The sequence below is a fragment of the Gloeophyllum trabeum genome, assembly GCF_000344685.1.
Source record: "Gloeophyllum trabeum ATCC 11539 unplaced genomic scaffold GLOTRscaffold_00008, whole genome shotgun sequence".
Lineage (NCBI taxonomy): Eukaryota > Fungi > Basidiomycota > Agaricomycetes > Gloeophyllales > Gloeophyllaceae > Gloeophyllum > Gloeophyllum trabeum.
In genome coordinates, this window is record NW_006920417.1 from 559,486 (window position 1) to 572,337 (window position 12,852).

Genomic DNA, 12,852 nt, shown 5'->3' on the forward strand with positions numbered 1-12,852 from the left:
GACTGGTTTCCGAGCTGCCTTGAACGGTTCACGCGCGGTAGCGACAGGATCGTCGGCCGCGCGCACGCCTCGACGCCAATTACCCTCAGAAACTTCTCCCATTCAAATATCCACGAGCGAGTGCGGATCCGGATCCAGCGTCGTCCCTTCCCGCACCCGCCTGCCCAATTATATAATTAGCTCACGTCGTCTCCTTGTTTCAACCACCCAGCGTGATCACCTCTCCCCGGTCTGGACTCGCTCCCACCCACTTGACGTATCACGCATGCACATTCGCGTCGCCATGATGTATCATATGTAGTTTCACTAGTCACAGATGTATGCAGACGGACAAAACAATGCGATTAACCTCGTCCCTATCGATAACCATATGTACGCTAGGATGTGATGTGTGTGATATGCGGCAGGAACGACAACGACTAGGATTGGATGTGCAAAACGTACAGACAGCGAAAGCTTACAACGACGACAAAGTAAAAAAGAGGACGCGGTTGGATATCAATGGTATGGACCCATGCACGTACAGGGGTAAATTCCAAGTCCAAGACCACCAAAAACCAAGTCCTTGAGATGATGCGCTCCAAAAAGACGGCAACGCCAAACAACAGAGAAATCCAACTAATAAACAGGTCCGTATCGTAGAGCCCCCCAGGAATCGAAAAGATGTTGACGTAGTAGTACAGTGTTGACCGATAAAAGTACAAATTATACATGCTTGCTTTGCGACCGAGATGATGAGCCTGAGGAGAAATAGATTATAAACATTTTGAGGGTCGTTGCCGACGGGTCCGACGACAGAGGGAGGGAGACATAGAAAGACCGGTCCTAGCGAGAGCCGCCGCCCGACCATCCATCATCCATTAAACGTGAGTTCGCGTAAGAGGCCATGCGTTCGTGACAGGGACAATAAGTAAGGTATCGATGCGCGTGAGGTATGGATGGCGATGATGATGCGTGAGTGGATGAGGTGTATGCGTCAAATCGTGATGATAGATAGGCGATGGATGGATGAGGGCGGACGAGCTTGAAAACCAGGAGAGGGTATCATGAATGATGGTATCGCGATGAGGAGATGCCGGATGAAGCCAATGCTGAGCCAAGACCAGAAAGCCGAACCCGAGGACGACGAGGGAGAACGCGAGAGAACCTAACCACGGAAGACCTCCTTGCCCGGGAACAAGAAGAGACGCTTGGGCTCGCAGACGTCGACCTCGACTTCGACCTCCTTCTCCTCCCCATCGACGATCTTCCTCTCCTTCCTCTTCACCTTCTTGACGGGAAGAGGCATGGCAGGGTAAGTCAGCAGATTGTCGTATGACCACGTCCGGGCTGTGCGACCGCATATAGTCAGCTACCGCCTCTCGCTGCAGCAGACAACAGGGTGACTCACTCTCGACAGTCGGCCGCTTCGGTGCGGGCAAGCTACCGCTCTCGCTGCCGCAGGAGAAGGTCGGGGTTGTTTCTGAACTACCACCAACGAGAAGCTTCTCCTTGCGTTCACGCTCGCGCTCTTCCTTGCCTTTACATCGGCTGCTCTCACTTCTCCAGCCGTACTCGCTAGCGCTGTCCTCCAGCGACTCGCATTCCTCCTGCACCTCACCCATCATCAGCTCGCTGCCAACCCTGCTTAGAGGACTGCGGATGCTCGGAATTGAGCCGAAGCTCCTCCTCGAGCTCGAAGGATACCAGGACGCGGTCGTGGCCGACGACGCGTAAGATGAAGGCGGTGACCGCGAGACCATCTTTACGTCGGGCACGAGGAGTTTCCCCTCCGCGCCCGGCTTCACCAACTTGACTTCCCTCCTCCGCACACCCGCCGAGGGCAAGCTCCGGCTACCGAGGAGCGAGTCCTCAACGGCACTCGGCGACGTCGAGCAGAGACTCGTGAACGACGGGTTGTACTGGAGAGAAACGCGACTCTCGCTCCTCTTCGAGTGACTGAGCGGGTATTTCTCGTAGAGCTCGTCGACCGCCTTGCGAGCGCCGCCATCGAGACTCTGAGTCGATGCCCGGAGATCAGGCACGCCCGCGTCGCTCAGGGTAGAGCAGACGCCGCGGCTGCGATGTGGGCTGGCAGCGAAGCCACCGTAAGCACGCTCAATGCCCTCCTCGGCGCGCTTGCCAACCGTAGACGGGTCCATGGGCTTTGCAAAGGAATAGACGTCAGCGCGCCACGCGTCGCTGCCATCTGTCCAGCCAGGGATCGGCTTCCTCTCCCGCTCGCGTTGCATAACGTCTGCTCTCGAATCCTTGTCGGAGCGCTTAGCGGGGCGCAGAGTCTCCGAAATTCGGCGAGCGGCCATCATGATGCCAGATTGGTACGAGTCGTGGCTGGAAGGGGAGGAAGAGAGCGTCGACGTGGGAGAGGCAGGTGTCAGAAGGGGAGGAGCGGGCGGAATAGGGGGAAAGTCGTAGATCCTCGCGAGGGTCGCGAGGTGTTTCGGGAGACAAGACGACTCGGTGTGTTGTGATTTGGGGCGTGTGGATGCTGGGGAGACGTCCGAGTCGGAGGAAGGCGGAGAGCGGGAGAGGACAGAGGAAGACGTCGTGCTATCGCTCGAGTCGCTCTCCTCGTTCAGGCCCGTCAAGGAGTTGTGGGGGACAGGGGGGACCGGCGGGGAATAGCGGTCGGGGTTGTAGTTGTAGGCAAGCGCACCTGAGAGGTTGTTAATGTCCTTCATCCTGCACTCGTCGGAGCAATAGAGGGGCAAGGGCGACTGGTCGATGACGGTGCGGTGCTTGACCGCGGCGGCTGGCTTCGAGTTGGACTCGGAGGTCGTCGACGCGGCGGGCGAGGGTTTCTTGGCCGCGTTGTCGCTGCGCTTGACTGTGCCGTTGGGCTTTATGCGTCCGGTGCCGTGGGCGAGGCCGCCGGCGTTGCGGGTGCGCGTGGCGGCTGGTTTGCGCTGTTGCTGGCGCATGGTTGCGTCGGACGAGGTGTTTTTTGCTGTGGATATTATGAGCGCGTATCCCAGCACATGGCAGCGGGCTACTCACGAGACGAAGAGGGGGAACTGGGCGGGGGCGCGGGGGAGGCGGGGGCGTCGGGAGGGGGCGGGGGCGGGAGAGGGACGAGGTAGCGTTTGGGGACGATCTGGCGGTCGCAGACGGGACACCAGGAGGTGTCGAGGAAGGCGTCCATTATAAGAGTGGCGTCTGTGGTGCGGACGGCGGAGGACTGAGGGGACGGGACAAAGGGAAGCGGTTGAGAGACGGCCGGGGTTTTATTTAGGTTAATCAACAGCAGGCGAGTCGCGGGCGTGTCACAGGGGCGTGACAGGGACAGGCGGTTTGCTCGCAGTGCCGCGCCGGTCCCTCCGACCGTTTTACACCATCGAAACGTCATCGCCTCTTTGGGCACTGCCGTAACTGGGCCGACGCCGTCCGTTCGGGCCCGCGCTCCCATTGGCTCGCTTCCCCCACAGACCAATCCCCGCCCGCGTCCAGGCCCTGCTCGCCTATTCGCTCCTCGCTTCCATTGGCTCCAGCTGGTCTGGGCCGCATATATGTTTTTTATTCCACACGAGACAGAGCTCTTGTATCTCATAACATGCAACCCCTCTCACAACATTCAAGCCCTGCTCGCAATGCCAGGTTGTGTCTATCCCCGCATCGGACTTGCCTCGGCAATACCCACCCCGCCGCACGCGCTCGGCTGTCCCCGCGCCAGCCACAGACGCCGTCCTCACGCCCACCGCACTAAGCTAAATCCTTATCGCCTGCCGAAATGGCCCTGCACTCTTCGCCTTCCGCTCTCAGCAATCCGCGCTCCTTCCCTTCCCGAAAACGTAACCCCTCCCTCCGCGTTCCCAGGTTACTCCTTTCGCTTGTTGCTTAGCCAACTCGTCCACACAACCACGTTGTCCCGTTATTCCCTCCATCACTCGTCACCGTCGCAGCTCCTCCTCTATAGCAATCCCTCTCCCGCTGCCTGGCGCGTCCCTCATGCTCCCGTATTTTATTCTCACTTGTCTTCGGTGCAACGGCCCTGCCTCCATCAGCCAATCATATCCTACCGTCGCTGTCCTACCACGCACATTAAATAAAAACACCATTAAACTCTGTATCAGCATCTAATCGCCACACGCCCTGCTCGTGGCAATAACATGACTCGTATCCACCGTCCAGACCCAGTCCCATCCGTCGCGCGCGGAAGAGTCCAATCATCATGTCCAACACAGCACAAAGATCCGTCCGGTCCATCTGCCCTGTCATCTGCGCGCGCACCCACCTCTCGCATTTTCCCGAACCTTCATCTCTCTGGTCTCCGACTCGCAGCGCTGCTGGCTGTTCCCGGCTGATGTGATGCCTGATCCAGCACCTGTCGTTCTTGCTCGCAAAACCACCGAATACCCGGCTGGTCTGTCGTCCCGGATGGATCTGTCAAGGTATCTTGTGCATTGTTTGTTGCTCCTTCCCTTTGATCCTAGATCCTCGTGGGCGCCCATCTCCCGCCCGCTATCTCTCTCAAATCTCCTCTCGCCCATTTCTCTCGTGTACCTGTCCAGTTCTCCTAGCATCTGTGTACGCCTTCGAGTTCATACTGAATAAATGTTATCGCCACCGAGCGTGCGCGCGGTTACGGAACTGCGCTGATCTGATACCCGGAGCTCGCGCAGTCCAAACTTTGTCCCCCCGAGGTGAGCCCGGCCTGTTGATTGTCGACATAGCATCTGGATGAACTTTCGGGTGCTCCCGCCCAACGCAGTCTAAGCCCGCGCTAGCCCAAATCGACGTTATTGCTGTTATAAACGGACGTTTGTTTCAACCCCATCGTTCCGTCTCCGTTCATCAAGATTAGAGTTGATTCCGGTCTGCATGGGCACTATGCATCCTCTCCCTGTTGTCCTAGTCTGAGATGTATCCGTTGCGTCTGTTACTTGCAAAGCACTTGATTTCCTTGCATAGATCGTCGTGTTGTGACCAAATGCATGAACGTAGACCAGTATGCATATTTCATCAGCACCACGCGGCGCACAGGTATTCCGACGGAACACCATACTGGTCGCAACGACGGTCGCGTCGGCTCATCGTTGTCTGCCGATTAGGATCATCGCCCGCTCGAGTCATCTTGGGCCGTTGTAGGTCCATCCACATTAATCACTTCGACATGTATCTAATCTAATCTAATCCGCCATGGTTCTTGTGCCTCGCCGATGTGATTTGCTTCCGTGCCAGTCGGTCTGATCACAAGAGCGGCGCATTGCTGGATGAAAGAACGCGTTCGCTGTTCACCTGCGCAGACTCGAACGTTTGTCGAGCGCGCCTGATCCATCCGGCGCGCATCAAAGAGAATCCGAAGCCACTGGCAGCGGTTGTGCCACATACCCACTGCTGGACGAGCAGCTGACGCGCATCTCTCGCTCCGGCGCACCTTCCTTTCACGAGCGCAGGCAAATGTCGGCCGAACAAGGGCCATGATCTCGATAATATTTGGGAAGCCGCCGTACCCTCGAAATCACCCGGTCTCATCTGGCTTTCAATCTACAAGACCTTCGGAAGCCATGTCAAGCGGTCCGAGCCTCGTTTCACTTCCCGTTGTACAAGGCCATTGCGGGCTTCCACAGCGTCCAGCTGACCCATCCTATGCTGCTGGCGTCCCGAGCAGCGCGCTTCTTTCCGGGCACCAAGCCTAGATCGAGTCTCAGATCACCGAGTTGCTCTGAAGCTATCACATTCATACACAGGAATGCACGGAACATGCACATGCATATGCTGCTTGTGGCTTGAATCAGAGCATTGGTCGATGTCGATACAGCTTCCCTGTCAGTTTCCAGTATCGAGATATGCTTCCGTGTCAAGCGTCTGTGATTTGCACGGTACCGCTGTACACGCTTCTCTTTGATGGCCAAGCTCCGCACTCGCAGGTTTGATTATCTTCGGCGCTCGTACACAGATGTTCTGCACTATTGTAGAGCCGTGCAAATGCCACTGCAGAACGTGCGCAGACAACGTTCGAGACGAGTACGAGGCACGCTTCCGACTAACGTTATGGAGACGGAGAGCTTTCATTCAGTGTATATGAACATACTATACTATTTGCGTCCGAGCAAATCTTGGCCCGAAGATGGCCGCGACGAGTACGAACCACTCACCCCGCGATACCCACTCAGATATCGCACATACATTCAGCTGACCCGAATAACCACGGCACCGTTCTCCCCAGAGTCGCGACGCGCGTCTCGTGCTCCGACTGTGTGGCTTTCCCTGTAGGCCTAGGTTACCTGGACGCGAGAAGCCTGCACCTCCTCCAATGCTGTACACCGTGTTTGCTTAAAACCTTGCTGAGACCGAGAAGCACTGTCCATGCTACAGGACCAGGCCATTCCGTGATTAGGCCCCGTGCGACGGTGTTCGTATATTAGCTTTGACTCGAGGTGGTGGCAGGTTTACTCTGGACCGGGTGGCACGGGTAGTCGGGACGTACGCGTCGCCTTCGACATTCTCAAGCCTGCCGTCCTCGTTGCTCGACATATTCCCGACATGAGAGGAGTATGTTCATCAGTAGACTTCTTGGGCGTCCTACTCAGAGTTCGCGCCTGCACGTACCAGTCCCCAGGCGCGCCCGCGTCGATCTGGCCAATAAAATTCACGCACGAGTTCGCGATACCGGTCCTGAACCGCACGTTAAGTCCGTTGCCCTGGATCTCGGAACACTTGGTAATTGAGTTGAAGGCCCAAGATCAGCACTAGTGAGAACGAAAAGGACAGATCCCCGAGAGTCAAGTAACCGGCAAACTTCCACTACCACCCCTGCCAGCCAGTAAAGCATTGTACCGGTGAAGCTTTTCTCTGAGTGCTGGGGCCAGCTTCTTATGGCATTGAGTGCCAGATGAAATTAGGGCCTGGTGGGAGATAACCAGGGAGTGCAGCCCGAATCTAATCGCAAGTACCAGACCGCCGGCTAGGTTGATCAAAGATATGTTGACCCAATACAATCGTAGTGCGCGAGACATCACAGTAGCAAAGGACAAGAGCGAGTAACAGTGCAATAATTCAGCTTTGGCCTCAGCTGACCGGGTTCTTGCTCCATGCTCGCCGACTTCTTTGTATGAGACGCGGTCCCTTATTCGCTCCTGTTCCTGTGTATTGTCTTCCTTTCGCCTCTCGGCCTAGACTTCACCTTGCACTTGTTCCCTGACCCGACCTTCAGCGAAATTTGACAGGATCAAGAACCAACATCGAGATTCCGCGCAAATACTCGTCTCTGCCCTACGATGGCGAACAAACGCGATACCCTTGTTTCTCCATGCTTTGGCCTGCTCTGACTTGACCAGTCTATCTTGCCATCAACAGATATCAGGCCATGGCCTAGAGCAGCGCGCTCAGATACGATGCCGAGGGCAAAAAGGATCATGGCAGTGTAAGGATGACCATGCCCACCAGGATCGACGCCACATCGACAATTGTGTACTTGCCATCTTGGGCACGCCTTCCCGATTTCTCCATCTCTTCGGACTCTTCCATCTCCTCGACCGGGACCAAGGCATTGCGGGATGTCTTACTACCGCTGCATATGGTTTAGGACGGTCGCTGCGGATATTTCATTTCAAGGGTGCTGCATGCTCCCTCGATAATAATCTGATATCCGCGCCCTCTGACTTCCGGAGATCCCGTGCTTGGTAGCCCAGGCAAGTTCCCCAGCTCTCGTGGGCCATTCTCATTGTGCCTTGGGATTCGTGTCACGGTTTGCAAACCAACTCAAGGCCTGCTCGCTTTCGAGACGATCAGCCACGGTCCGAAGCAAGTTACGCGTGATTAGCTTTCCTTGCGATCTGGCTGAATACGTCTCAAGGTTGCATTCGGACTTGGACGTGACATCGTCCATGACTGGCACTGTTTTCCATACGCGGGTGATTTACCCTCCAGCTTCTGCCTCGGCAGCCAATCAAGATGAGGACCATGCGCTCATTTGGCTTCACTGTATCTTCCGCATTACCAACCATGGAAGGCTGCTCGGATATTCTCGGCAGATGTTGCAATATCAAGAGATCTGTCTGGTTTGTGGTGCAACGACGGTCCCGACATTCACCCTATGGGGCCCCACCTGAGACCTACCGCTTATTCCGGTACATAAGGAGTCATGCCTGCTCGTACCGGTGATCCTGCCGAAGTACGCCCGACGATTTGTGTCGCTCGACTCGAATGACATGCGTCAGCCGTGGCAAATCGCATCCATCTATGCTGAATGTTTCCATTCGATGCGAAGCGTAGATGCTTCAATAGGCTCGCGTTTCCCGGCCCTGCTTCTTGTTCTCACACGAGCTGCCTCTAATTTATGTTGCATCAATGCCTCGACTCCCTTGCGTCGATCTTTCCTCCTGTGATCTTCTTTTGTCTTACGATTTTGATCCATGGTCATTGGTTAGCAGGAGCATACAGGCTAGCATCGTTCAGCAAGTACCAGTCAATTTGATTGAATGTCATTCAATTCCCTCGTGAGTTGCGCTTTTCACCTCTTCGTTATATCTACAACCATGCTTGTGCCTTTGCTATACAAATTCACTTGGTCATCTAGGAATTGCGGATGCAACCATTGGCTTGAAGGACATGCGTCAGATCGGCTGGTAAATCATCATTTTAACCAGCAAGTGAGGTGACCTCGAGAAACGAGTCTTTGGGAAAGATCAGGAAGAACAGAAATTTTGGCACGCTTTGTTGTCCTCGATTCTTTCGGGGCCACCTAAGTATGGCACGAAATCCATAAGTCACTTGTCGTTGCTCAGCTAATGTCCAGAATGCCCTCGGTGCTTTGTCCCTCTTTCACGAAATGCAATCCTCCCAACAAACCTGAGGACGCGCATTACGTAACGGGGCCCCGCGCAACGCGAAGCGTCACTCCGCAGGGCAGCGCGGGGGTTAGCCTATGCCTGGCCGTATATAGATAACAGTAGACGCTGTGTGCGATATATAAAATTCGACATCTCTATATGATATGTTCTTGTAGTGTATATGGTAAGTGTCTTGTAGGGATCGGATCGGCTGATGCTCGAGCCCGCAGGTTCGATTCCCTAGCCGTGTGTTTTACGCACCATTTTTTTCCGAGAGATTGTCAACATGTATGCATCACCTGTAAATTAAACTCCTTACTCTTGGGGCTTCAATGTATTTCATCAGAACTTACAATACACTCCACACCATCCTGATATTATGCTGACAAGCCTGTAGTTAGGGCAGGAGAAAAACTTTGATATCAGTGTGTCAAGAGTCACAGCTGCCGCCTGCTGCGCACCCCTTTTTTATCGCAACGAGATTGTAATTCTCAGTACATATCACATAAAATACTTCGTATACCTCCCTACGTACTCTACATATGTATATGCATCGTTCTGGTGTCGAGACTCGGATTCAAATGGCCAGAGACCGTGGGAACGCAACATAGGCACTGCGCAGACTTGCCGCACAGCCGTCTGTGCAGTCACTTCACGATGGCCTCGACCTTCCTTTTACGGGCCCCGCGTCCTCAACTTTGTTGGGAGGATTGCATTTAGTCCCTCTTTCTGCATGTCTCTACGCGGTTTCCCTGCAGCTTGCTGGTTGAGAGGATAGCCACCCTTCGCCGTCGGCTGGTGCCACCACTCGGATAGCACGCTTGCCGATAACCTGAATTGAGCTGATCCGAGCCAAAGTCGATGTAGACACTATGGAGTCGCACCTTGATCTAGTAAGAACATGCATGTTGGCTTTGGCCGTAATTCCACTAACTACGTGTTACTGCAAAGTAGTTTCATCTTAGTATTTGGATGCGCGTTATTCATGGACCCACCGGGTTCGCTTTGAACGTTCAGCATGTTCTCCCGGTTGTGGCAGGGTTACGGTGTCATTGATAGAAAATCAATGGCAAGAGACGGCCTAGAGTAGGAACATCTAGTGAAGATCCCCTGCGTAAGTACGAGCTCGATAATGTTCCATGTTCCGAGCCAATAACCTGACTGCTGAAGGTTGTCACGACGATACCAGGTATTACCACTAGCCCGAAGATCCGAAATCGAAGCGCGTCGAGAAAGTATAAATCAACCTTAATACATAGAGCTAAGGACCTTATCAACCGAGTACCTTGTGGAATATGCGCGGACCCTCCGTATATTCCGCGAAGGCGAGGGATAACGTACACATGCGCAATACTGAGGTATTTAATCCTACAGCCCGAGAGACCCGATAACACAGTTAGACCGGAACATCGCTGATATTGAAAGTCGCCTGGAGATATGTCTCAGTTTGGTCCTCAGCGGTATGCCGGCACTTTGCTCCAGTCCTTTTTGTAGTCAGAATTTAGGCATCTAATTCACAGCGGGCGGAACCAGTCGTGGCACGAACTTCAACCTTAAGTAGGTGAGGCTCATTAATCATCGTAGTAGTATGCCTGTGGCAGAGAAATTGGTAGATAATGGCAGGTTGATAAGTATCACGGCAAGCATGCAAACGCGGGTGGGAGACGAGTTAAAAGCTGCCTTGTACAAGTACACGGGAAAGCCCTAGGAAGACAAATCCTGACAGAGTAAACGAGTGGACTGCCTTGAGGACATCCGCGGCCGCCATGTGCATGCCAGTAACGGCACTGTGAAATTCCTGGCCGTGATATTAGTTCAGTCTAAGTACCTGATAGCACAAGGAAGGGCAGTTCTTGCAAACAAGCCGCCACGCCTGCTCGATGTGCTTGTTTGAACTTAAGCTAAGCTCATTCAAAGGAGCGCGTATGCATGTGGCTTGCACGTGGATGTACTGCTTTGCTGCAACTACCGCCGGCAACTTCCCCGCATGCGTCTTGGCAGCCGATTATCATCCCAGGTGTGGCGGCAATCGTTCAAAGCTTCGGCCGCTATGTCGACGCGCAGAGTTGCATTACCCAGAGACATCGTCGAATTCCTCGACAGCTATCCTGGTGAAGAAGATGACATATCCCTCAATGCCAACCTAGAATTCTATTCAAACAGACTCCGTTGTCGTCCGGATAATCTGCTCATCGATGAGCTGCATGAGCGGTGTGTGGCTTCGATGGATTGTTGTAAGGGTCGTAATTGAATATCGTCGCTTGCATAGGTGGCTTGGAGACTACCAAAAGCTAGAGTACAAGCATGGTTACATACAGTGGCTGTGAGTCTCGTTTTACTCTGTCCGTATGTGTTGTGCTTAACATCCGCCGACTCGCCAGATTTCCTATCCGAGAGCACGGCATGAACTATGAGTCACAGCCTTTACAGACACATGAAATAGAATTCATGAGGAACGACGAACAGATCATGGGTAGGCTGCTGCTGTCGTATCGGCTCATGCTGGACTTCTACGGGATGCGGCTCGAATCACAGGAGACCGGCTTGTTGAACAGATCTCCCTCGTCACATTTCGGCGCTCGCTATCAAAACCTTGTTCGTAAGTATCCTCTATATATCACGTATTCACCAGCTAAACCCCGTCTTGCTTAGGTTCCAGCCACAACAACTTGCGGATATCTCGCATCTTGAAATGTCTATCCGAATTTGGCTTGGAGCGGTTGAACGCTGGTTTTCTCCTGCACGTTCTGAATGAACAGAGTGAACACGGTCATCTCAACTCTCCCATGCTCCTCAGCAGCATGGACAGGTGGTGGACCAACTGCCTGAGGAATGAAGAGGAAAGACTATACATCGCAAGTCTAATCCAAAAGGCGAGGGGAGACCCAGACTTCGTATTTTCAAGAGGTATGTACGAAGAAGCTCTAGAGAGGCGAAGGTCGGCGGGCCGCCTAGGCCCGTAAGGAGCTCGCGTAGTTTTTGGCTTTTTAGCTTTGACTTAGAGAAGGCAATCAAGCCCGACGTCATAAGACGGTGCCGACTTGCATGGGGGTTACGAGCGTATCACCAACCATAAGTAGTACATGTACATTGTATATGCTTGAATCTCTAAAGTGGGGAATATTGTCGGTGATAGACGCACGACAGGCTGCGTCGGGGCTTGTCTACAAATGGTACACTGCTCCTTTAGACGTGGTCGATCACCAGTAAATACGCCGACCGTCGTCTCCGGCTCGGTAGCTGTAGTGAACTGAGACCAAATTAGCACCGAGAGCTCGTCCGGCTGTCTCAACCTGCCTACTTACCTATACACTAATGCTGGGATAACTGTCCGAGCTTGGAGAGGAGGACCTCTTGATACTTGCTTGCATACATTGGGCTGATAGATCGTAGAAGGCTTTCTATCGTCTCGTACATGGAGCCTGTAGAAGAGTCCTGCAATGAAACGACATTAGTATTACTTACGACCAAAGCACCCGACGTGCAATATGGCCTCACCTGGTAACCTCTAGCTGTTAGAATGATCGTGACATCCCTGCCCTCTAAAAGCTTAACGGATGCTGTAGCGTCTTCCGCACTAGCGCCGGTTATGATGAATGAAGATACGCCAAAGAACTGTTCATTGAGTATTCTCCGGAGTTCGTCTCGATAAAAGGAGGCGGGCTGGGACATTAAGGTGGCAGGATCGGTGTTTTCTTCGTTTCTCCAGCGGAAACCGGAAAACAAATACGACATCCCCTGGCGAAACATCCTGGATTTTAAACGTCTGCGGAAAGCTTCATTGTCTGTGAAGAGAGGTCATGGCTGGAGGGCGAAATGTGTAACCCAGGGAAAATCCTGGAAGGATGGCGTCTGTTTCATTGGTTGCCGCACTATTGGGCTTGGTCGCGAGCTCGCAAGCGTCCAACTCGCGTATGAGCGTGTCGACTCCGTGGTACCGAGATAAACATCTTACATGTACAGACTCTAGGGTTGCTCCTCTTGCCGTTACCAACACTTTGCATAACTTCTCGAAGGTCCTACTCGGCAGCCAGGTCATCGTACACGCGCTACACATTGCACGTCTGAATCGCACTTGGCA

General features: G+C 53.7%; 3 protein-coding genes across 3 annotated transcripts; 1 reads left to right on the forward strand and 2 right to left on the reverse strand.

Moving 5' to 3' along the window:
• Positions 1-279: 279 nt before the first annotated feature.
• Positions 280-2,732, reverse strand: GLOTRDRAFT_116440 (uncharacterized protein). Its single transcript, XM_007868680.1, has 2 exons — positions 1,391-2,732; positions 280-1,329 (listed from the first exon to the last, which is right to left on the reverse strand). Exons 1-2 carry the CDS (start codon positions 2,679-2,681, stop codon positions 1,148-1,150), a joined length of 1,473 nt encoding a protein of 490 aa, XP_007866871.1. The 5' UTR covers positions 2,682-2,732; the 3' UTR covers positions 280-1,147.
• An 8,051-nt stretch (positions 2,733-10,783) lies between these two features.
• GLOTRDRAFT_116441 (opioid growth factor receptor) lies at positions 10,784-11,913 on the forward strand. Its single transcript, XM_007868681.1, has 4 exons — positions 10,784-10,982; positions 11,041-11,094; positions 11,153-11,370; positions 11,424-11,913. Exons 1-4 carry the CDS (start codon positions 10,822-10,824, stop codon positions 11,732-11,734), a joined length of 744 nt encoding a protein of 247 aa, XP_007866872.1. The 5' UTR covers positions 10,784-10,821; the 3' UTR covers positions 11,735-11,913.
• A 170-nt stretch (positions 11,914-12,083) lies between these two features.
• On the reverse strand, positions 12,084-12,443 carry GLOTRDRAFT_42777 (uncharacterized protein; the record flags this gene model as incomplete). The annotated part of the gene is made up of 2 exons (XM_007868447.1): positions 12,084-12,193; positions 12,248-12,443. The coding sequence occupies 2 exons, from the start codon at positions 12,441-12,443 to the stop codon at positions 12,084-12,086; spliced, it is 306 nt and encodes a 101-aa protein (XP_007866638.1).
• Between the last annotated feature and the right edge of the window lie 409 nt (positions 12,444-12,852).

What these genes read in the sequence shown, in the direction of transcription:
- GLOTRDRAFT_116440 (XM_007868680.1), bottom strand. Translation starts at nt 2,681, where the DNA reads ATGAAGGACATTAACAACCTCTCAGGTGCGCTTGCCTACAACTACAAC. An exon ending in GAAGCGGCCGACTGTCGAGA is followed by an intron (nt 1,330 to 1,390) that starts GTGAGTCACCCT and finishes GCGGTCGCACAG; the next exon opens with CCCGGACGTGGTCATACGAC.
- GLOTRDRAFT_116441 (XM_007868681.1), top strand. Translation starts at nt 10,822, where the DNA reads ATGTCGACGCGCAGAGTTGCATTACCCAGAGACATCGTCGAATTCCTC. An exon ending in ATCGATGAGCTGCATGAGCG is followed by an intron (nt 10,983 to 11,040) that starts GTGTGTGGCTTC and finishes TCGCTTGCATAG; the next exon opens with GTGGCTTGGAGACTACCAAA. An exon ending in CATGGTTACATACAGTGGCT is followed by an intron (nt 11,095 to 11,152) that starts GTGAGTCTCGTT and finishes CCGACTCGCCAG; the next exon opens with ATTTCCTATCCGAGAGCACG.